This window comes from Talpa occidentalis, unplaced genomic scaffold, assembly GCF_014898055.3.
Source record: "Talpa occidentalis isolate TD23 unplaced genomic scaffold, MPIMG_talOcc4v2.1 talOcc4.9, whole genome shotgun sequence".
NCBI lineage: Eukaryota > Metazoa > Chordata > Mammalia > Eulipotyphla > Talpidae > Talpa > Talpa occidentalis.
This window is the reverse complement of record NW_023605305.1, coordinates 114,082,629-114,107,048: the sequence shown is the minus strand read 5'-3', so window position 1 is coordinate 114,107,048 and position 24,420 is coordinate 114,082,629. Positions and strand designations below refer to the sequence as shown.

The window sequence follows — 24,420 nt, the reverse complement described above, 5'->3', positions numbered from 1 at the left end:
TGGGGTTGCTGAGAGGACTACACAGGGGCAGTCCCACTGTTTTGTTTTTTAAAAGATTTATTTATTTATGCACACAAGAGCTGGGGTACGGGCCAGAGGTGTGGGGGGTGAGAGGATTCACCAGAGACAGAGTGGGGAGCAGAGCAGGCTGAGGGACCAAAGTACACTGCTGAAGGGAGTGGGCGGGGGTGGGGAGGCTCGATCTTGTGCAGCAGAGGCTGCAGAGGCTGCAGACAGCCTCCCAGGCTGTGTCCCAGGACTGTCATCTTTGGCACTGAAGAATCCTGAGCAAAATTAATTCCAGGAGTTGCGCTGGTAAAGACAGACAGATGCCCCAGACCACACCCTACATTTCCACCTTCATTTTACACATGTCAAAAGAGAATCTCGAGCCGATGGGCCCAGATTTGACGCCTAGTGTGAAATCCTAAGTCTATGACATTGGCTTTTGCTGCATGACTTTATATTTGAAAATTTTAAGTCACATTTTAAAAGTGGATAGTTGAGGTTTTTAAATTACAAGCATGTGATGGAAAGTATATTTAAAAAATCTTTTTTAAATGATCTGTGCTTTAGTGTCTTCCACCAAACCGCAAGTTTCTCTAAGCAGGAAGCGTGATCCATCCCTGTCTGCACCCCTGGCACCCGGTTCACTGTCAATACGGGTATCTGGGTATTTTACAGTAAAATTCTGCCAGAAGCATATACCCAAATACCCAATCTCTGAGGTCAGGGCTGGAGCTGAGGGGTGAGGAGGGGGGCCAGGATCTGTTTTAATAGATACCCCCCGCGCAGGTGCTCTCCAGGCAAGCTTTGGGATCCAGACTTTGCTTCGGGGGCGTCTGGGGAGTCCTGTCACCGGCAGGGGTTTGTCACTTTAAGGCAAAGCGCAGGAAGCCGGGTGCAGGGTGCAGGCCGGAGTCAGGCTGCTGGTCCCCCAGGCGCCGAGAAAGTAGTTGAAAGTGCGGGCAGCTGTCGTTGAAAGAGTTTGTAGGATTTGTTTTCTTTCCCCGATCAGATCCGATCCATGTTTCACTCCCACTGGGGGAGGGAGTGGGCGCCGCCGAGAAAGTGGGGTGTTGGTCTGAAGGAGGTGGGGCGAAATAGCCCCACCCCATTGGTGCGGGTTCTTTGCACACTGCGGCTCCATGGCCGCCTTCAAAAATATAAAGGGCCGCGCAGCTTCGCGACCGAGCTGAAGGGTCGCCCGGCGCTGCAGCTGGGACGCGGACCCCGCAGCGGAGCTCAGCTCGCAGCCCCGGATCCTCTGGCAGGGGGGACCCCACCCCAGCGCGTCAGGTCAGCTGCCCTCGCCCCAGGCCCGGTAGGTGCAGCTCCCCGCGGCCCAGCGCCCTCCCCGGCGCGCGACTGATGCGCGCCCTCTCCCTTCCCAGGACAGGTGCTCTGCTGGGCCTGGTCAGGCTGCGGCGACCATGACCAAGAAGCGAGTGGCCGTGGTCGGGAGCGGAGCCAGCGGGCTCTCGTCCATCAAGTGCTGCCTGGACGAGGGCCTGGAGCCCGTCTGCTTCGAGAGGTCGGATGACATTGGTGGGCTCTGGAGGTTCCAGGTAAACCTGCTGGCTCCTTGATACTTGGAATACTTACTACTCTGTGCGGCCAGACGAGGGCCAGCTCACCTGCGCCAGGGAAGGCGATGGGCTTGACAGTGATTCAGCGGGCTGCCAGCCTGAGGCTCTTCGCAGCCATGCCCTGTCCCAGGGCAGCGGCCCTCGCTTTTCCTTCCCATAGACTGAGCTCATCTAGGAAGAGGTACCAGGAGCGCTTTCATTTAGGCAGTTAGTTCTGCTGCTATCCCGAGAGGGTAGCCTCCAAGCAGGCAGAAGCGTCAGGGGTTGCTCCTGTTCTGGTCAACAGCTAAGGGACCTAGAATACCCGCTTACAGCTTCTTTCAAAAATCCCCCTTCAGTCTTCTCTGATCTTACTTTTCCTTCTCTCTCTCTCTTTAAAGTTTGGCTCGCATTAGCCATTTCTCTAATAATCCCAGTGAACACACTGTAAAATTTGGCTGCCTCTTTTGCTTTGAATTTTTCCTCCACTTGAGAAATCAAATCCACAGTTCAAAGTCCTGTCTTCAGAAAGAGGACAGAGGGCACCTCTCAGTGGGTTTCTTGTCCTTTCAATAAACTCCATTTTTAAGTTGCTTTAATATGCACAGTCCTGTAACTCACTAACAGGTAAGGTATTGCCTCCTGAAAAGATAAATTTATTAAGTATCAAAGGAGATCGTCCCCCTAGGGCATCTCCAAAGGACATGGTGTTTGTTTTTCAACTCCCTTTCAAAACCGCTGAGAGGCAGTAAGGCGTCCATAAGTGTCTCCTACTTCACAAGAACTGACACGGTGTCAGTCAGTCACTTGGAAGTGGCTTCACAGCCTTCCTTAGTACAGTTCTTTCTTATCTTGGCAGAGTCTTGGGGGACTAACTACTTAACAATTGTCCTTATTCAGATCTAGAATAAGGTCAGAGCAGGCCCCCAGGGCTCGTCATAATCTGTCTTGGACGGGAACTGAAAAGGCTTCTAACTAGTTTTTAGTAATCAGTAGAAAACTCTACTTTTGAAATCCAGCCATGACTTAGTGCGGAGCTTAAGACCCCAGAAAGTAAGTGGGAGCCCTGAGTTCTCAGGCTGCACGCGCTGGCGGCAGTGCAGGGGAGCCTCGGCCTTGGGATGATCCCGTGTGCATTGTGAAATGCTCAGTGGATTTCATAAAATTGAGGGTCTGGATTCCAGCAATCCTCTAATCAATTAATCTTTTAACCATTATCCAGCCTGTATCTTTACCTACTGGTCATGTGACCATGGGGGAAATCGGTAAACCTCTCTCCACCTGTTTTTTCATTTAAGGGCATAATCATGTACCCACTCCCTAGAGCTACTGTGGGAACTAAGTGGATAATTACTCTGCCTGATGTACGGACTGTGTGTTAGTTATTCATGGCAGGTGGCAGGGAGGGGAGTGAGAGGACTCACCAGACAGAGCGGGGAGCAGAACAGGCAGATCGACTGAAATACACTGCTGAGGGGAACAGCAGGGACACAGGAGAGGTCTGCTGCACCATGTGGGTAGCTCCCTGGTGTTGGGGGGGTGTTTGAACTCATGCTGCAGGCCAGCTTCATAGTGCTGCAACAACCCCTTGTGCCACCAGGGAGGCCCCTCTGGTAAACATTCTAGCCAGGTTTGGCAACTACTGAACAGGCATGAATCCAGTTGAGGGTAAGAAGTTGGGGCCATCTACTTGCTTTTCAGGTTTCTGACTTTTATCTACAAAGTGGTTTAAACTTGTTCTTTGCTAAAGACTTAACTTGGAGGGTTGTTTTGTTTTGGGGCTTTTAAAAAATTCTTCTTTGGGGAAAATTTCAACATCTTACAAGCTGTTCCTTGGAAAATCGCCGGTATTTCGTCATAACTCTAACTTCTGTTAAGACAGACCACATCTGTATTACAGATGTGGCTGCATATATGTAGGTTGCATATATTTTACATACATCCCACTATATGTCACATCTATTTTAAACATACATCATTTTTATCTAGAGAGGTCAGTGTGATGCCTGACACATATTAGGTACTAAATATAATCATGTTTTGTAAATGAATCCGTGTGAAACAAAATGTCTGGAGTGGCTGTGTAGGATACGGGTAGAGCTGGACACCTTTATTTTCACATACTCACCGTTACACAGTTGTGGCACCTCCGGGGTCATCAACATCCATTAACTGACATTGACATTTCCTCAAGAATTTTCTCTTTGGCAGACCTGCTTCCCCACCCTTCCTAGCATGTTACCTGGGTCCTGTTCTTCCCCATCCTATGACCCTCAATTTTATGAAATCCACTGACGGTTTCAAGCGCACGCGATCATCCCAAGGCTGAGGCGCCCCTGCACTGCCGCCAGCGTGTGCAGCCCGGGAACTGAGGACTCCCGCTTACTTTCTGGTGACAGACCCCAGGAATTCCACATGTAGGGCTTTCTTCTCAGACCCCATCACTGGTATTTTCCTGTCTCTACTCTGCTTCCTCTGTTCCATCTGCCCAACAGTAGTAGGATTTACCACTTGCCCCCTTCCTGTTATCACTGAAAACTTTCCATAATTGTATATACACTGTCAAGATATTAATTATACTCCATGGCCTCCTCACTGAGGTCAGATCAGACTGACTACAGATGTGAGCGCCAATGTGAGACATGTCATGTGATTTCATATTCCAATATGAATGGAAGAGCTTAAAAATGATCAGTCTCTTATGGAATGCTGAGGATTTGATCATTATTTAATGCTGGCAAGTGATTTTTAATATCCTTTAGATAATCTAATGTTTGAATTCCTTAAAGCATAGCAAAGCAATGTTTTCAAACTTCATTGTGCACATGAATCAGTGGAGATTTTGCTAAAATGGACATTTTGACTCAGAGGTTACACATTTCTAACAAGTCCCCAGGTGTGGAAATGCTGTTGATCTGAAAACTACATTTTGAATAGTAAAGTTCTAAAATGTGTGTATAATGTGAAAAAGAGAATACTAGATACACTGTAACATAAAATGTGGCTAATGAATAAGTGTTCATTTAAAATAAAAAATTAAGTAACACACCCTCAAATGAATAGGTTAAATTTAATAACTCCCTTCCCCCAGGGAAAAAAAATGGCAAAAAGAAACAGAAAAAGATAACTGAAGGGAAGCAAAGGCACGTAAATAAGGGGAACATAGGACGGTGGTTGGCAGATATGGCTACACACTGAAGAACCGCTTGGGGCATGTATAACAAATACTGACGACAGGTGGTCCGGGAAAGTCTAGTTTCATCTTCTAGTTTCATATCTACCTGTTTCCTCACCTAAGGAGATAATATCGCACCCATTCTCTAGAGCAGGTGCCAGCACAGGTCTCCGCCAGCTATTTCTAATATGCAGCCAGCGCGGCCACATTTTGCCTTATGGCTCTTCCCCCAGTTTTTCTATGTGACAATAAGGGTAACACTGCATACTTAAAGCAAAGTGAATAATCACTGATTAAACATTTCTGGACCTCGGTGTCTCTGTTAGATTCTGTGGAAATGTTATTGCATGCCCTCCTGCCACTGCCCTCAGGTGTTTAGCTGACAGGCACATTTGAGGTCAGTGCCATCCAGCCCACTGCCTTGGGCTTTCTGGGGCAAACACACTGTGTCTCCCTAGCAGTTCTCAACTTTGTCTACACATTAGACAAAAAGCAATTAAAACATGATACAGTTGGTGGGGGTAGGGGGCAGCCCAGGCTTTAGTGTTTTCTAGAGCTCCCCACATGCTTCCAATGTAGACAGGTTGACAACAACCATCCTCAGGGAGCTTCTGTTCCATGGGATTCCAACAGTCTGACAAGGGAACAGAAGATCCACTGTCCTCACCCCTTCCACAGAGGGAGGGTCATTTTTCTTCTGCCCTTAATACAGCTTTCCATCCCTCCGGTGTCTGTCTTCTCTTGGGTGAACTTCCTCAACTGTTCTCAAAGCTGTGCCTGGGTAGGACAGTCAACCAGGGTGCCTGTGTAGAGGGCAGGCTGCCCCAGCCATACAAAGTACTATGTTTCTGATTAGAATGTTAATTTAATTCTACGATATTACCTTTCTACTGGAAGTTACACAGGCTATTTACAATGTCCTTAAATAGGTTTCAAAAACACAGTTTTAAATGTCTTCTAATTCTTTCTCCATCATTCACTCAGTTCATTTCAAAGCACTCTGGACATACACTATGCATCAGGGACTGTGCTGACCAGACACAGAGAACAAGAAGACATATCTCTCCCTCTCAGATACCTCACAGCCACAGAAACAAATGCAGAGCTACACAGTGTGTTTAAGCCGCCTTGCTGATGCACAGGAAGGGACTACATGAGGACACAAATACTGAGAGATGGAGGCGTGTGAGTGTGACAGAGTGTGAGTGAGTGAGTGTAACATATTTCACTTGACTCTTCTTTCAAAAACTTTTTCAAATGTTTACTGGCTGCTTCTAAGCTATGAAGCTAACTCTCAAGTTGCTGTGACTGCTCCTTCCTTACTGTAGGAAAAGCCCGAAGAAGGAAGGGCCAGCATTTACAGGTCGGTGGTCATCAACACTTCTAAAGAGATGATGTGCTTCAGTGACTATCCCATCCCAGACCATTTTCCTAACTTCATGCACAACTCCCAGGTCCTGGAGTATTTCAGGATGTATGCCAAAGCATTTGACCTTCTGAAGTATATTCGTTTTAAGGTATGGAATTTGGGCGTATCTTTGTGTTTGAAGTTATTTATCAAATAAATGAAGAATATGGTTTCACTTACTGAGGGTTCCAATGTAAAGACTGGCTTGACACGCACATGGATGTATCCGGAGACACCACGCTTTATCTTTCCTGTACCTTCGCTATCTGGGGGCTCTGAGTTGCAGTGTTGTCATTGCCTTCATTTTAGACTGTTTGACTGCAAATAAAACAAGTGAGAGAAATGTTTTCCCAGTTATAGGGTGGAATTGACAGCTATGGGAACTTTAAAACCTGGCCTCACGCTTGCTCGCTACTGCTCGCCCTTTTGTACGTCCTGGTGCATTGTTTCATGTGCTCACAGCCTCCTGGGGTACTGGGAAGTGGTTGAGGAAACAGGAAACTCTGGTGTCGAGGGAAGAACACTGAATTAGGGAACAGAAACTTGGGTTCTGCTTTGTGATTTCAGGCATAAATCCCTCAACTTCGGTTTATCTTAATTTTCTTGTTTGTAAAACGAGGCGATTATAAAACACGATGTACTCTGTCATATCAATGGTTCCTTCTTGATGTAAAGCACTCCACAATTTTTCCATTGTTTTTAATATTTCTGAAATCTGGCAAATCTTCTACCTTCTGACCATTCTGCTAAATCACACCTTTTTCTGTTTAACGATAAATAATAAAGGGTCACCTAATATCCAGTGGCAACTCCCAAAGGAAGCCATTTATAGCCCAGTAAAACCCTTTGCTGCTTGTCTATATACAGAGTTAACTTGTCTGGTACCACACTAAGCAGTGAAGGTACAAAAAGGAAAAACAAAATAAAACAGTGGTTTCGTAGTCTAGTTCAGGAGATAGAAAAATGAAAAAAAAATTAGGATAAATATATTTAATGGAGAAAAAAAAGAATTACAGGGTGATAAATAACATAAAGAGCCACACACTGTAGTCAGAGAAGATGCTTAGCCCTCAGGGTATACGGCTCGAGCAGCAGCGTGTCCTGAGAGGAGATGATATCCCAGCTGAATGTTAAAGGGTGAATAGGAATCTGCTGATGAAGAAGGAAGAGAAAGGTGGCCGGGCATAGGCGCCAGCTTGGGAGAAAGCAAGAACGTGCTAGAAGGAGCGATGGCTGGTGCAGGCTGGCAGGGTGTGCGGGAACAGACCCTGGAGCGCATGGGGACACTCGCTCAACGTTCCTGAACCTACGTGGAGCAACCCAAATTTACTAATATTTTTGAAAAGCTTTAATGATACCCTGAGCGTCCGTCTCACAGTCTCTTTATACGCACTGGCGTGTGTGGGCGCCACGAGAGGTTCACATACAGGAGCCACTGAGATGCTTCTTGTTCTACTAGAAAAGGCCACTTTGCAGCTCAGTCACATGCTCAAGGTTAGACGGTGCGGACAGGCCGGGGGTAGGAAGACATCAGGAAGTCCTCGGATGTCCGAGGGCCAGGGAGGAACAGGCTTTAGTGCCTGGAGTATCTCAGACGACAGGAGAAGGCCGTTTTAAAGTGCCCAGCGGCCCTGGGACAAGGTCCAAGGGAATGAGTAAGCGGCTCTCTCTGGCCCAAGAGAGGGCGCCATCAGCGCCGACTGGACTTCAGTCGCCTGCCGCCTAGAAGCGTTCTCCCTCTGCCACTGCCCGGACAGGAAAGCTCTTATTTGTGGGTGCAAATCCAATATCCCTTCGTGAGCCCCACCGGGTGGTGTCAGCCACGGGCGTAACTCTGCAGGGGTCACGGCGCGGTGACCCTCCCTTCTCTGTCCAGACCACTGTGTGCAGCGTGAAGAAGCGGCCTGACTTCTCCACTTCAGGGCAGTGGGAAGTGGTCACAGAATCCGAAGGCAAGAAGGAGGCTTCTGTCTTCGACGGAGTCATGGTTTGCAGTGGCCATCACACCAACGCCTACCTGCCCCTGCACAGCTTCCCTGGTGAGTAGCCTCCAGAAGGCAGACGCTCGCCCGTGCCCTGACCCCCGAGGGAGGAGGGTGGTGAGTGATTCCCACCTTGGCAAAGGAAGGTTTACCCTCGTTCTCCACGCTCCCCTGAAAGACGTTGGGGTCACTGTGTTACTGCCATTTGGGGGTAGGAAAAATGGCAATTTTGGAGACCAGAGGGAAACGAGAGGCCTCTCTATGCAGTGTCACGATGACTTCAGTTTTCCAAGTGTTAATCCTCACCAGGTCGAGTGAGGATGGCGTTAATCCGCGTGAGGGTAAATGAGGATATTTTTCAGCAGTCGAGGAAACAAACAGAAATATTGAGTTTCTAAGGAAGAAATTAAAGCTTAAAGAAAGAATTTAATTACAGTCTTTGGCCTGGATTTTCACTTTGGGAAAAAAAGCTCTCTGTGCAGAGTTCAGCGTGCATGGAGACACAGACACTCCGCTGAAATGGGAGTCGGTGTTCGGAGATGAAAAGACAAAGGGGCAGAGAGGTTTTCTGAGGCAGAAGAGATTCTGAGTCTACAAATCCAAAAGACAAATAGAACCTGCATTATGCAGACTACTTGGGCTGAGGAAATCACAAGATTCTGCCCTGAGGCTGCGGGAAAAGAGCAGCCGGAGAGTGAGAATATGTGGAGAAACGCGCATAGATTCTACACACTGCAGAAAAATGAAAGGTTTAACAAACGATACTAGATAATCCATCCCTTGGCAACGACTCCCCCTTCTCTTGCAGGTATTGAGAAGTTCAAAGGACAGTACCTCCACAGTCGGGACTACAAGAATCCAGACAGCTTCACTGGAAAGAGAGTCATTGTCATCGGCATTGGGAATTCTGGAGGGGATCTGGCGGTGGAGACCAGCCACGTGGCCAAGCAGGTTGGAACCAGTCACCATTTACGTTGCCTGAGCAGGGAAGGTGCTGGGGGACTCTGCATAGCCCACCAGCGCCGGCTGCCAGCGCGGGGCTTCCTTTCATCCCCGCGGCGCTTGGCAAGTTTATGATAATGATGCCCAGGTTACAGTTAGATTTCCTGACTCAGTTGGCTGCAGACCCAGGGTTCGCTCATGATCAGAGATCCCAGTCAGCTGTTTCTGAATGTGCTCTGGCTTTGAAGACCGAGCAATTTCCAGGGTGCTGACTGGAACACAGCATTCTGAGCGGGGGTCTCCCACCGGGGAGCGGGCATGTCGGGCATACATGTAGAGGAGAGCACACTGGGTCACCGAAAGCTGTTCACTCACGGGGTGGTGGGGAATTTTTCTCTTCACTCCCCAAGTGGAAGAGAGGAGCAGTCTAACCCTGCCAAAGACAGCCCGGGGACCGGTAAGGCAGGTGCCACCACTGCAGCGACTGCAAGCAGCTCCCCAGCCTATGCACACAGTGAGGTGACACAGAAGGACATTTGCTCTAAAGCGGCTTTTCTTACAAATCCAAATTTGTAAACATGCTCTTCGCTTACAAGCTCTAGGTGGAAAACTGACATAAGAAGTATGTAGCCATTAAGCATGTCTCAAGGGCTTACTATATGCACACCTTCCACAAAACAGCTCAGTTCTCACAACAGTCTTGTGATAGGTTATTATTTTATACATAGAGAACCTTTTAATTGAGGCTTTGAGTGTTTGCATTACTCATCCGCTTGTATAACAAAAGTTACATGGATCGGCCCACTAGATGGCTTGATTCTTTTTTTTTTTTTTAGATAATAAATTTTATTTTTATATTCCCCCATACAATTGCAAACGCCCCATTCTGACCCCAATCCTTCCCCTCCCGCCCCCCACCCCCCAAAAAGTGTCTCTGGTTCATAGTTTTTTGTTGATTTTGATTTTCACTTTCTTATATTCATTTTCCTGGTCCCTTATTTAAGTTTTCTAGATTCCTGCTATGATGGCTTGATTCTTAAGAGCATGAATGCTCTTTTGCCTTCATATGTAAAAGTGCTTTATTAGGACAGCACCCAAGGTCACCGTCAGTGAGACCACACGTGTGAAGCACCTGACACCCTCTGCAGTCAAACACCTTTTCACAAGAGAGTTAAACAAAGACCATAAAGCAATGTTCTCATCTGGAAACCCTCTCTGGAGAGTTTGGTAATAATGTAGAGAAAGTAGCACATCCCAGGTGATTGGATTTTGCTGAGCAATTGAATATCAAACCTTTGTGAGCCCTGAACATGGCCTTTAGCCAGCAGAGGCCACAGAAAGATGACCAGCTTCCTGGTGTCCCGCTAGCAAGCCTCAGGATCCCCATTACATAATGTACGGGGCATTTCTTAAGCAGTCTTTGGAGTAGGTCAGAAGTGGCCTGGAAAGGCAGTGCTGCCACTTACCAGCTGCACCACCTCAGGCCAATTATCCCGCTTGCTGGGCTTCTCATCCGTAAGTGGGAATAGTGATTCCTACCCGAAGAGACTGTTGTGGGGATGAAAGAAAATGTAAAGGAGCTAGCACCGTCGCTTCCAGACCAGATTCTTGATAAATCGGAGGCATGTGTTACACTTCTTACTCTAGAAAAAGCACATCTGAAGTGACAGAAAATAAGAGTGTAAAAGATTTTCCAATACAAATATTAAGCAACACGTTTTTGTAACAATACAATGTCAAAGGCCAAAAAACAAAAGACTGAGACTGTATGGAATGACATCAACTTGCTTTCAGTTTTCATGGCCTTCATTTTAAATGAGCTGGGCAGGGAATAAGCAGCAGAGAAGTTCAGAGGGTGGAGAGCAGCCAGAACAGTGAATGGGACACTGCGGAAGAGGCAGATTCGAGCTGGTTCTTAAAAATGAAGAGACCTTGAGAATTAAGTGGCTGGGGGTGCGGGGAGGCAGGATGTCACGATGCAGAAATGCAGCGCTAGCTCCCAGCAAGTCATATTCATGGCCAGTGAATACATCAGTTTAATGGTAAGTTTAGCACCCAAGAAGGAAAATGGTAGGAAATAAAAAGGAAAATTTCAAGAAGATTGTAGAAGGACTAAAAAAGCCAGACTACCGAGTCTGACCTTAATCTTGAAGAAAATGGGGTGTTTCTTAAGGGTTATGAGCCAGAGGATGGCAAAAGTGAACAACTTTCTCCCACACCCCAGGTTTTCCTCAGCACCAGGAGAGGGTCCTGGATCCTGAATCGAGTGGGCACCCATGGCTATCCTTCGGATGTGCTGCTGTCTTCTCGACTGACATATTTTATAAAGAAGATTCTCAGTGAATCAATGATAAATACAATTTTGGAAAAAAGATTGAACAACAGGTTTGACCACTCAATGTTCGGCCTGAAGCCTAAACACAGGTAAGTCCCCAGGACAGGAGTGTGGCAGGAATGACCAAGGTACAGAACAAGGACTGTCACCTAGGCCAATGATAGACTCACCTCTACCTGTACATTTAGAAAATTCACAGAATCAGCAATCAGGTTTCTACCTTGCTCCCACAGAAGTCCAAGATCTCTAACTCTATAATCCTTGCTCTATGATTCTGCCTGCATTAACCATTTTATCATTCCCCCTGACACCAGTTCTTTTTGCATGGTGTCTAACAATAACATGGTAGTAGAGAGGAGTGCATCATTCATTCATTCAACAAACACCGAGTAGCCTTTTAGAGCCAAGCATATACTGGGTCAGAAAATACAGAGATTTAATACCTAATGGTAATTAGTAAAAAAATGAAGGACACATGGGTGCTCATTGTTCTTACCATGTTGTAGTAAATCTGCACATTAAAAACAGTAACAGTTAAAAAGAAAAAAAGTATTTAATAGCAGCCTCTAGAGATACTTCCATAGTCTACCTCCCTGGTTTTGTGAAGGAGTATGTGCTTTGTAAGCCAAATATTCTTTTTATCATATTCTATTGTCTATTCTTGCAGGAGTGTTTAAGGTCAGGTCCATTCCTCAGGAATGCCATTTTTACCTGTGTGACGTGGAACAAATTAGTTTCTCTAAGTGTCAGTTTTCACATCAGCAAATGGACATAAATCACCAGCCTACAAAGTTGTTGTAAGAATGAAATAATGCACATAACTCATGATCTTATATTAAGTCCTCAGAAAGGCACGGTGTTGCTATTTGTATTAGTACGAATTCTTTGTTGCCATAGCTCTTGAATCTCTCATCTTAAATAATTCTTTTTTTTTTTTTTGATGTGGACATTTTCTTTTTAAAAATCTTAGTCAAGTATTTTATAGAAAGTCTCTAAGTTTGGACTTGCATGGTTTTTTATGGGGTTCAGGTTAAGCATTCTCAGCACGGACACTCAGACGCTGCGCAGTGCCGTCTTACAGGGCCCTCCTCAGATCAGTTTCTCCTGCATCCCTGATGCTAAACTGGATCCGCTGGATAAGGTGCAGTCAGCCTGGCGTCCCCTTGTTCCAGTTTGTTTTCCTTTGGGGTTACTCTGAAGTAACCCCACCTTTTACCCAGCCATTTCACCCACCTAGTGGAAACTATAGCATCCTTATCTTTGATGATTACAAAATGAAGTTTTATGGACTAGCAGAAGATAAACAAATGCGGCGTTCTAATTATAAGTACAATGCCTTGGAATAGCAACAAACGTTATGCTCTAGGCTGCAGGAGCCTGGCTTGGCTGGACTACATGGCGAGATGGCTGAACAGGCAGACTTATCAGTCGGGTACACGCAAACCACTGCTCTGCTAAGAAAAACATCTGGAATAAAGACAGTTCAGAGCTACTGAAAGATTTTAAGCAAGCGGGAGACAGAATTTTAAGCAACTGAGTGATGTCATAATAAATACACTTTAGGAAAGACCATGCAAAAATCCCGTGGAAGATTGTGGGAAGGGAGAGAGTACAGGAGACCCTAAGGACAACTGTGATCATCCAGGTGAGAGAGAGACTAGAAGCAGCTATTCTGAGGATGTGAGGAGGAGAATGGGAAACGCCTTGGGGAGCAGATCTAAGACTGGCAGTTTTGTGGCTTGGCCAACAATGTGGATGGGGGTGATGTCAGTGAAAGCAGTAAGTGTGGAGAGAAAGAGCAAGTGGTGAGGTCAGAATGCAGAGTAGAGTCTGCATCTGAGGGGTAAGGTCATGACCAGCCTGACACGACAGGCCGGCGGCAGCCGTGTACCACCAGCTGCTGAGGCACGGTCAGCTCTGACCACGACAGGCTAAGGATTCTCCGACTCTGTTAACGTGGGTCCAGGGATTCAGACCGCCTTTTAGTAAGTGCCAAGATGCTAGGAACCCTGCCTTATTTTTTTTGGCAATCTTACCTTAAACGGTCTTTAGGAAGCACTACTTAACAGGACCCCAGCATTACTGAAGAGGATCCCAAAAGAGCTCATAGGAAACTATTTTATTATAAATTCTAAAATCCTAGGGCTGTGTAACCTCGGGCAAGCCATTTAACTTCTCTAGGCCTTTTATCGAGAACCTGAATAAATGGCACCTGCCCTGCTGTCTTCATTGGGTTGGAGAGTCAAGTAAGTTAATGCACGTAAAATCAGCTCCTAAGTATAAATGACAATACCCGTGCAATTTATGATTCAGTTTGGAAAATGATGGGCCTTTGACCTGGAAATGATACTCAAGAGAATACTGACAGTCCACTTCTACCAGGCTCCTTGATGTGCGGCGAGGAACTCCTGGCTGTGGCTTATTGTGTCCCTGTGATGACCCTTCCTCGAGGAACCGCTCATGCACTCCTCAGACAAGGCCCTTCCTTCACCTCTCCGACATCACACCTCTCAGGGACGTCCAGGGCCCAGCTTCTGCTGAGATCTGATCTTTGCAAGTGTATAAATTAGACCTTCGCGAACTCTCACGGCTAGGCCAAGAGGGAGAACACCGGCATATTGCCTAGCTGCCTGCAGGGAAGGAGAGTCTTACACGGTGCTGATTCCTCTCTTTTCCCCTTTCTCTCCCTGCTTCCTGTTCTTCCTTCCTCCTCCTCCTTTCTCCTTCTCTTGGTCTTCACCACCATTCACAGGCCTTTGGGTCAGCATCCAACAGTAAATGATGAGCTGCCAAATCGTATCATTTCTGGTTTGGTGAAGGTGAAGGGAAACGTGAAAGAGTTCACGGAGACGGGCGCCATATTCGAGGACGGCTCCAAGGAGGATAACATTGATGCTGTCATCTTCGCTACCGGCTACAGCTTTGCCTTTCCTTTTCTTGACGAGTCTGTCAAAGTAGTCAATAACAAGATATCCCTCTATAAGAAGGTCTTCCCTCCTAACCTGGAAAAGCCAACTCTCGCCATCATTGGCTTGGTCCAGCCCTTGGGTGCCATTATGCCCATCGCAGAGCTCCAAGGACGCTGGGTCACTCAAGTATTTAAAGGTGAGTGACCATGCAAGCTGCCTACTTGCTTTACTTACCGTGTTCAATTATGTGTATGTTTTTATATAGCTGAGAGTGTATGTATGATTGTAAAAGGGGCTAGCACAAAATTAGCACTGAAAGTTAATTTTGAGTAAATATAAAGTAGTAATTTATAATCATGGACTTATATTGGAATCTCCTGGGAAATTGTCCAAAAATAGGCACACTCCAAGGGTTGAACCAGAACCAGGAGTGAAATTTTGAGGGAGGTAAGTAATAAGCCTAGGCCTCCCCAGTGGCGCAGTGGGTTGAGCGCAGTGCTGTGAAGCTGTCCACAGCCTCTGCAGCGCCGGTTCGATTCCGGGCCAGCCAGGGAGATTCCCACATGGCAAGACAGACCTCTCCTGTCTCACCCGCAGCTCCCCTCAGCCGTGTACTTCGGTCCGTCTGCCTCTTCTGCTCCCTGCCCTGTCTCTGGTGAATTCTCTCACCCTCCTGCACCTCTGGCCTGTACCCTAGTTCTTGTATAAATAAATCAATCTTTTAAAAAAGAGATAATAAGCCTAACATTAAAAACAAGCAAAGCAACAAACACTTTTCCTCTCAGCCAGGGACTATTTCAAGATGGAAGGGGGTGTGTCTGAAATCATGGGGCGTCTGAGTAGTATAGGAAAAAGGTAAAAAAATGGCTGCATGGTCACCTGGTCAGAACAATACAGAATAAAGTCTCAGAACACGGAAAGCCCAGATGACCTTTAGCATTCCTTCTAACAATGAAACTTTGGGGGCCTATGGTTTTTAAACTAAAATTTGCTATCATTACTAATGTGTAACTAAAGCTATTCAGAGTTCTTAAAGGAGTTAGCTTTCTCCCTTAGTGAAGAACTGGTACATCAAAAACCTTTCCAAATTTCCCCAAATTTCTTAAATCCTTTCTGTTGTATCCAGCTTCTATCCAAGGAGCTCACGTGCTCCTTGAGGTCACTGGGCCTGCAAGCAAAGGCAAGTAGCCATTCAATTGGTTTAATTTTGGTCACATTAATGGATCTTTTAATTAGGTCAATTAAAGAAGAGAAAGGTGCCTTAAAATGGGCCAGAGCATGCTAGTCTAGCTACACTAATAGGGCTCTTTTCTATGACCAAGTGAACTGTTGGGAGGAAGAAAGAAAAGTATTTGGAAGAATCTGGGCACAAGCTGTGGGGTTGGGAGGCTTCAGGGGAACTGTGTAAAGCGCCCCGCTTCCTTGGCTGGCCAAGCCATTGCTAATTTTCCCGCTTCCTGCTAACACCTGGCAGGAGGGGGGCATTCAAAGAATCCCTGCAACTTTATCAAACTTCCAACAAGAGCCCGGAGTTCTGTCCTGCCCACAGCTCTCCTCGCCTTCTCTCCTCTCTCACCTGGCGCTCTGTCCTCACTGTGCCAAATTTAAACCCTTAGCTGGTTTCTCCTTTTCGTGCCCAACTCAGCCTGTCCCTGTCCCTGGCTCAGACTGTCCTGACCAAGACCCATTTTCCTTCTTCCTCTGTTTTTTTGAATTACTCTACTCCTGTCAAGATGACAGTCCACCCTCTTGTGAAACACCGAACCCACTTCCTTGCCCTGACTGCAATCTAGTTTTCTCTTTCCCTCGTGTGCAGGCCTCTCGAGGCCCTTGCTACCGCTCACCAGCTTTCTTTCCTTCAACTTCTAGCACTGCTCTGGACCACGGGAAGGCTTCGTGTCCTAGCACGGCATTCAGGTTCCTCCACAAGCGGAACACAGCCTGGCCTTTCGGGTCCACCCTCACTGGTCTCTACTCCAGTTCCAGCATCTTCCAGAGGCCCTGAGCGACTTACCCCTGAGCATAGTCGCAGCGGGTCCTCCTGTCCCCTGTGCCTTTGCTTCCGCTGCCCTTCCTCGGCGTTTCCTTCAACATTTGTACAGAAAGTTCCTTCTCCCTTAATAGTATATTGAAAGCTCTGTAAACAACAGAGTCATGTTTATTTACCTCTGCATTCCAAGCCTAGACCAGTTTCTAGCTCACAGGTGCTATCTAGTAAATGTCTACCCAAGTGAATGCCAGCTGGGCTTCGGAGGTAAATGAAGTTCCAAACTCTATAGCAGACACTTCGTAGCTGAGTTTTCAGTCATGTTGAAAGGCTTGTCTGGACTGAAAGAGGAGAATGGCAACTTCTCTGACAACATCTTTATACTGAAATGTGCAGAGACAGGTGAGAATTGTGAAGAGCAGGACTATGTTAATGCAAGCTGCTTATGCCTGAGAGCAGATGGAAGGCCCCAGTTCCACAGAGTTTCCGGTCAGGCTCACCTCTTTCCCACCGTGTTTTGGGACCCCAGAAAACCTCTGAACTTCAGTGCTTCGCTGTACCACAACATTTAATCTGCTCGTCTGTCCAGCACATGCTACTGACCCCCAGACAGCTGCCCCAGCAGCCACGCTAAGCTAAGGGGCTGCTGCACCACCCGCCCCACCCACAGCTACACCACCCAGGGAAGGGTGAGAGCACACTCGCTGAGGGGGCTCGCAAATCTTGGCCCAAACAGAGAAACAATCAATGATATTTATGTAGTTAGAGAAAAATAACAGAATAAGCCAAGTTCTGGGAGCTGCAGATAGTTCAGAATTCCAAAAGATAAAGTGTTATAGGAATTGAGAAAAATGAAGCTAGCGATGGTTACAGATGCCACACAAGAAGTCTACTCTGTTCTCAAGGTACATGACAGAAAAGCAAAGGAGGATTTCAAATGGAGTGGGGGAGTCAAGTCAGCTTTGTAATTCAGATGCGTTAGAGGGGAGTGAAGTGGGAAGCAGGTCAGTTAAAAGCCTGAGTCAAAAATCCAGTAAGACGCGACACAGGCTTTAACCCAAGATGAAGGAACAGGAGAAGACAACTTCCAGTGAAATTTCATCAGTGAACTGGGAAGGATTTGGTGATGGAACATATGTCGGAGAGGAAAGTGAAGAAAGAACTGCTCAGGCGCTGTGGCCATTCATATAAATTGGTAATATAAGAGGAGAAGCAAGACAGGAAAGAGAGAGATAAGAAATTTTAAAAATAATGTGTCTGAAAAGGAAACTCTGCAAGGACAGTGCTGAGGGTTGAAGAAGGAATCGTACTACAGGAGCATATCCGTCTGCATATCTCTGTCTCTCCAGCCAGCTCCCCACCCGCCCACCCATCTGCGTACCTACCTACCAATCTACCTACCTACCTAATCCATGGGGTTTTTTTTTATTGAGGTAAGATTAGTTCATAACGTTGTACTGGCTCCAAGGATGCAGCATCCTGACTGTCACCACTGAAAATCTAGTTTCGACCCTTCACCCTACAATTGACCCCTTGTACCTGATTTACCCCCTTATCTCTTTCCCCTTTCCTTTTGGTAACGACCACTTTGTTCTTACAATCTGAAAGGTTTTTTTTGTTTTATTTTACTTTGTCTTTTTATTTTTTAAAGAATTGGCAAGAAATAGACATTCTATACCATAATGTTTCTGGCGAATAGAAGTTAAAGTTATGGTTCTACTACAGGAAATAATTTTCAACTCTCTAGATGTGTTTCATGAACATTTAAGATACCTGTGGTGACTCTCAAATGAAACATTTCAGGGTTTACCTCTTTGACTTAAGTAATAATCAATATCTGATATAAGTAATCATCCCCACGGTTAAGATGAGAAACACATGGCAAAACACAGAGGGCGAGTTCTTGACTGCTGAACTTCTGAATCTCATATTGTAAGAGAGAGGCCCCAGTCAACCAGCATAGCAGAGAATGTGAAACCTGTTTCTGGGGAAATGGTACTATTTGGGTTGCTACAGGAAGACTTAAAGAAGTCAGGACAGCCGTTTTCAAACATTTCAAAGACTGACACTTGCAAAGAAGAGACTCCCAGTCTCCAGAGGTACAGCTAAGTCCAATGTGCAAATGGCGTGGAGATTGATTTTGGGGTCAACAAAAAGAATAATGTTCCAGCAATTAGAGCCATCAAACAATTAAATCTTCTCCTCAGTAGGTAAAGTGATTCCCATAGTGTAATCCAGAGAGTTCTTAAACGGTGAGGTGGTTAAGAAGGAATGAGACAACTGCTTGATTAGCATGGCCGTAGAGAGGCCTGTCTTAGAGACAGCCCGTCCTGCAACTCTGTGTTTCAGATTCTCGTGAGGTGCACCTGAGTGGTGAGCCTGCTGTCCTTCATGTTGACTTACCTGCTGTTCTACTTTGTCTACTCACGTCCTTGGTGTTAAATTCCTGCTGCTGGAGATGTTTGTGGGTTTATCTGTTTATCTGGAGATATTTGTGTGTTTATCTGTGTTTATCTGTCCTTGGCTTTACCCCAAACTCATCAAATAAACTTATCTTCCATAGAACTTTGGGTATAAAATGTGACGCAGACACAATTCTCACTTCCCCTCTCCCTGTGGTATCAAATCTCTGTGTTATTCCAAGTGTAGGTATGTACAGGTAGGTAGGTGTGTTTTCCTAAGACACCTCCCTTTTCCCTTGTACCTTGTTTCCCATATACTCTTGAGACATGTATCCTTTCCTCAATCTGGATTTCATTTCCTAATTGAAAGATTACTTAGGAGGGAGGCAGGTATTGGCTGGAAGGCAGAGTAGGAGGTCTTCCAAAGAGAGTAGACTGGAGCAAGCCACATGTCATTCTATCACCGTAGTAGGATAAGATGATGAAGTGAATTTCTGGAACACAGAAAATTATTCTGCATTTCTGTGAATTCTCCACAGCATCATGATTGTTAATAGGGTTATTGTTCCTGTGGGGCTATATCACACTTAAAATTTTTTCTCGCTAGGGACAAAGACACTGCCCTCACAAAGTGAAATGGAAAGAGAAACAGCCAAGGCTCAGGAAGAAATGGCAAAAAGGTAAGATATTCTCCCCAGAAGATAGGTGGTTAGTTTTTCTATTTAACTAGTTCTTAATAAGAGCAATATTGGACCGTATATTTATTTTCTTTGTGTTAGTTTAAGAATCTAGATACTTAGAATGAAAAGGAAATGACAGTTTCTGACAACAGAGCACTGGGTGGTTCGAGTATGGGTGGAAAAGGAAAGAAGAGCTTAAGAAAAATGTCTAAAATTCTACCTTGGAGACCTAAAAGAAAAGTGACGTAGGAAAAAATCACATGGCGAGAAAACCAGGTATAACTGTCTGGGGGAAGATTACTTAGCGTGCCAGGGTTGCTGCCAAGAGAAGAGTGATGGTGAGTGGGTGAGAGGCACAGACACTGCCAGATCCAGATCCGTGGGTCGAGTTCCCGGTGCAGGCTGCCAACGTGTGACACGTCATGGTGACTCCGGGTGTAAATCTTCTGTGGGATTTGGGAAGGTGGAACCATCAGCCAGCTGCTGAGTGTGTGGGGGAACACAGTAATTCAGCAGTTTCCATTGCAGACCTTGAGCTTACTTGCTAGGGGATTTTTACTTTGACATAATGGATGTCGATGGTAAATTTCTAGAGTTTTGTGGAAAAATCAGAGGCACAATCCTTCCAGACCCAAAGAGGAGGTTTTCTCTAATTCATTATTCTAGCAAACTCTCTCCCATCAGAGAGGAAAATTTTCATGGAGCCTTTCCTCGGTGCTCTGTTTTCCATCTCTCTCTGACTGCCAAAGGTTTGCAATCAATAGTCCACATTATATGCTTTAAATTCTCACCCCTTTCTTCCTCCTGAGTTCCATGCACTGTCCTCTCCATCCATCAACTCCCCCTTCCTCTCACAACTGAGGTCGGCACTTCCGAATACCTCTTCCTTCTCCACTGCGCTTTCCTTGCGTTTCGGGCACTAAAGGATATAATTTAACCTTTCCTGAGGCGCATTATTATGAATACACTAATGCTTTTGAGGTATGGGTTTATTTCATCCTCGTAACTTTCCTACAAGTTGAGACTTATTCGTGAATCTCTTTTGTGAAACCTTCGTGAACAACACAGCTCGCAATTCACCACCGCAGGATAAATACTTTGAACATAATCCTTCCTTCTGACGTAATTCCAAAAGTGAACACTCTTAAATTCTTTCCTGTTATGTCTTCTTCTCTTCTAAAATTCCTGTTTGTCCCCTTTCAATAACCTCGTATTTGACCATTTGTTCATTTCTGGCATTCCATCAGTTGGCATTCCATCAGGTCTACTTCAAATTTCATGTTCTGTCTTTTTTTTTTTTTCCTGTTCTTGTTTTTGGATTCCTCTAGTAAGCCCATCTAATCTTGATGAACCTGACTTAGCGTATCTCTTACTTCCTTTCTGCCCCCCTGTTCTTTCATTTTCATTACAGAAAAAGTCACCAGTTAGCACTTAATCCCACTACTTCTACACAGTGTCACTGTTACCACATTTTCCCTCTAAAAATGTCCTTTTAGCTCTTCAAATCTGCACTTCTCATAAGGGCTATTTCTTCTTGGAGGAAGCGTGTGGCATAAGTCACCTCCCCACCTGCCTTCAGGGGTCTAGATTAACCTCAGCCTGAGAAATCCTGCCTGTGGATCCCGCCCCCACTGACCTCACGAAATAACTGAAGATCTCAAACTTGAGAATTCTGTGGTGGATTCTCTCTCTCTGTAACATCAGAGTCCTCTGTGTCTGGCCTGCTGTCCTTGCCTCTCTCCGTCTTGCCTGGTGATTCATGATGTGATTCTGACACTGTTGGGAGTGCCCAGAGATACTGTGTGTCCACATTTCTACACTCATTCCTGCTCCCTGGAATACTTTTCTCTCTGCTCTCAGTTTATCTTGCTCCTCCTTCAAGACTTCTTACTGCTGTATATTAACTGTCCTTCTTCTATGTTTCAATTTACCCAAATTTTTTTTATTGTTTCTGCTTCATCTGTATCTATCCTATCTCCTCCAGTAGATTATAAGGTCCTTAAGGACAGAGACGATGTCTTCTTTTTCTTCTCTGTTTTCCAGAGCTCCTAGCCCAATATTGAACCAATAACAGGTACTCAGAAAAGCACTGACTGATTGGTCGACTGAACTGTTGACAGGCCGTGACTTCTCTCTTCCCTTCTTCAGGTATGTGGAGAGCCCACGACACACCATCCAGGTAGACTACGTAGACACCATGGAAGAACTTGCTCTTCTGGTCGGTGTCAAGCCCAATCTGTTCCATTTGGCCTTCACCGACCCCAAACTGGCCCTGGAGTTACTAGTAGGACCCTGCACTCCAATCCACTACCGTCTACAAGGCCCTGGCAAGTGGGCTGGAGCGCGAAAAGCCATCCTCAGCACAGAGAGCCGGATAAGGAAACCTCTGATGACAAGAACAATTGATCGCAGTGACCCCACAATAACAACAATGGCCCGGTTCATGATAGCTATTGTTTTCTTTGCAATACTTCTGGCCTACTTTTAGCTGTTCCACTGTCACTGCCCATTTCCTTTAGGACACGGGATCTTTAAGTGCCTACAGAATCTGATAAGATCGAACAACTTTCAGCTTCATATTGCCCAGAAATTATTTCTCATTTATTTTCTTTCCTCTTTTCCTTATAATGAAATTTCTACTTTTCATTCATATTGATTTAACCTCCCTTCCTCTTACGATCCATCACTTTTGGCTTTCCTCCCTGGACTGTAATCCATTAACCCCTGGACTGTCAGATCAGGTACTCTTTTAGATATCTCTGTAGGTCCCTAGCAGAGCTCTGAGCATATCACTGGAGCTCCATAAATGTGTTTATCAAGTATTCTTGTGGGAGGACAAGTGACATCTCTCTGGATGAGAGATGGGAGACTCCATGTAACTGCTGATAAGATGTTAGAAGCCCTTTTGTTTTCAAAATTGTAACTAAATGTATGTTTTCCAAGAGATAAATCATGTCTGATGCCAGCTGTATGTATCTAAGAGAAGATGCACAGCTGTTCACTAATGTATCTGGGGACCAGTCATTTTTACTCTCTTCCCCTTAAGCAACATGTCTTTATTTTGCTCAATGAAGAAACTGTCTTCAGCTTTCTGGGCTCATTCTAATAATCTAATTTTTGCCAGTAGATTCAATTTAATTAAAAAATAGGATTTTTAATTAGCTGTCCTATCATTTTTTAATTTTAGTTCCCATACTAGGTTCAATAAGACCTTCCTGTAGGAAATATAGTAAGTTGCCAGAAACTGCTGTAATGTGGCCAACAAGCAAGGTTTGATTGGTCGCCCCTTTTTTTCTCTCTCCTTCACTCCCTCCCCAATATAAAGGCCACACAATAAATATTTGAAGTGTCATTTATGCACTACATTAGAACTGATATTAACTAAATATTGGGGCGTTCTCTTAATAATAGTTCTTACGCCACATAGTATAGTTCTAAAAAAAAAGCAAATGAAATGAAAAGCAGAGGCTTGGATTTATGTTCCAGAGGTGCTGCTGATTCTGCTTCTCACTTGTAGTAATTCTACTCTAGTCTCATCTCACAGAGAAGATAACTGTTAGCTTTCAGGCGCCCTGAATTTCATGAAGAAAGGTACTGAATGTACCAGCCAGGATCATGTTCATAAATAGCTGTTGTGCAACAGCTACAATTAGGATTGCTGCCTAATACTTAACAAAAAGATAAATTTGGGCCTCCCTGGTGGCACAGGGGTTAAAGGCAGCGCTATCAAGCTGTCATCAGCCACTGCAGCATGAGTTTGAGCCCTGGCTGGCCAAGGAGCTGATTGACCCACATGGCACAGCAGACCTCTCCTGCCTCGCCCGCTGCTCCCCTCAGCAGTGGATTTCAATATATCTGCCAGTTCTACTCCCCACACTGTCTGGTGAATCCTCTCAACCCCCCACCTCTCTCCTACACCCCAGTTCTTATATGCATAAATAAATAAATCTTAAAAAAAAAAAACTTGACCAACTGAAAGAACAACATTAAAAATGATCTTTGCCAATATAAATACATGTAAGAATGCCAGAAATACAAGAACAAGTTTCCCCGAATGATATAACTATTTGGACAACTGCCTACCATTTAACCTAGTTTGTTTATGAAAAGGCCTGTGAGAATTTGAGACCTAAGAATTGATATTACTACTTAGGCCTTTTTTCCTTCTCTAATCCTGAGATACTGGGGGTTATCATCTCTCAAAATGGACCTAATATCTGCTAATCTACAGATTACTCTAGTTCAAAAGTAAATGGAAGCTTGCTTGCTTCTTTTTCATTTCCTTCTTTTAACATATAAATTTTCCTCTTAGCATGGGCGTCTACTGAATTGACAGTCTTGATAACACTATCTTAATTATCAGTAATAAGTGCCCCAGTTTCCTCTTTAAATAAAAAGTGTGTAATTCTAAATCTACTGACTCTGCCATTCTATTTGTAATCTGCAAGGTCACAAAAAATCATCAGCAAACGTCTAAGCCAAGCTAAAAGTAAGATGTGAGTGGGAAACGGAACTTAAAACAACTTAAGCTGCGAAGCCCTACTCACTGATGCACGGGCGCTAATGTTCACTGATTTATTATAGTGCTTTTGTAATTACGTTAACATTTTCACCGTTTTCCCAGCTGTATGACACAAGACAATGCCTTCGTTCCTGTAGTGCCAGAAAGGGCCTTTAAGGCGCCAGAGGAAGGCAGTCCCCAAAAGCAAGCATGGAGGTATTCAGGGGGACACAGGCCCCCGCTGAAAGGGGCGCACACGGCGAGGCTGAAGCACGCTGAGCCAGCCCCGGCGCGGGAACCGAACCTGCAGCGCCCGACAGTCGCAGCGGGCAGAGCGGACCGTCTCCCCCCAGGAAACCCTCGCGTAACCCCTCGCCCCAGCACAGGCCAGAGGGCGACTTCCCAGCGGGGAGCAGCGCGGACGAGGGGGGCGGCAGCGGGGGGCCCCTCCGCGGGCGGTCAAGGTCCCCATCAACCGTGAGGCGTGGCAGTCGCGCCCCCGCGCCCGCAGCAGCCCCCCTGCGCCCTCAC

At 45.6% G+C, this 24,420-nt stretch overlaps 2 protein-coding genes across 3 annotated transcripts in view; one reads left to right on the top strand and one right to left on the bottom strand.

Moving 5' to 3' along the window:
• Positions 1 to 24,420, bottom strand: part of CHD1L (chromodomain helicase DNA binding protein 1 like) — an 88,089-nt gene that overhangs the window by 47,842 nt on the left and 15,827 nt on the right. Inside the window, exon 1 of one of the 2 annotated variants that reach the window (XM_037498916.2) lies at positions 6,332 to 6,404. The exons of the other annotated variant lie outside the window; for it this stretch is intronic. The gene's annotated coding sequence lies outside the window, so the exon portion shown is untranslated. Of the gene's footprint in view, positions 1 to 6,331; positions 6,405 to 24,420 lie in introns of those variants that run through there. 2 annotated transcript variants of the gene reach the window in all.
• On the top strand, positions 1,224 to 23,783 carry FMO5 (flavin containing dimethylaniline monoxygenase 5). Its single transcript, XM_037498922.2, has 9 exons — positions 1,224 to 1,299; positions 1,395 to 1,568; positions 6,072 to 6,260; positions 8,028 to 8,190; positions 8,942 to 9,084; positions 11,300 to 11,499; positions 14,163 to 14,515; positions 19,316 to 19,388; positions 21,537 to 23,783. Exons 2-9 carry the CDS (start codon positions 1,434 to 1,436, stop codon positions 21,874 to 21,876), a joined length of 1,596 nt encoding a protein of 531 aa, XP_037354819.1. The 5' UTR covers positions 1,224 to 1,299; positions 1,395 to 1,433; the 3' UTR covers positions 21,877 to 23,783.

What these genes read in the sequence shown, in the direction of transcription:
- FMO5 (XM_037498922.2), top strand. Translation starts at nt 1,434, where the DNA reads ATGACCAAGAAGCGAGTGGCCGTGGTCGGGAGCGGAGCCAGCGGGCTC. An exon ending in GGTCACTCAAGTATTTAAAG is followed by an intron (nt 14,516 to 19,315) that starts GTGAGTGACCAT and finishes TTTTCTCGCTAG; the next exon opens with GGACAAAGACACTGCCCTCA. An exon ending in CAGGAAGAAATGGCAAAAAG is followed by an intron (nt 19,389 to 21,536) that starts GTAAGATATTCT and finishes TCCCTTCTTCAG; the next exon opens with GTATGTGGAGAGCCCACGAC.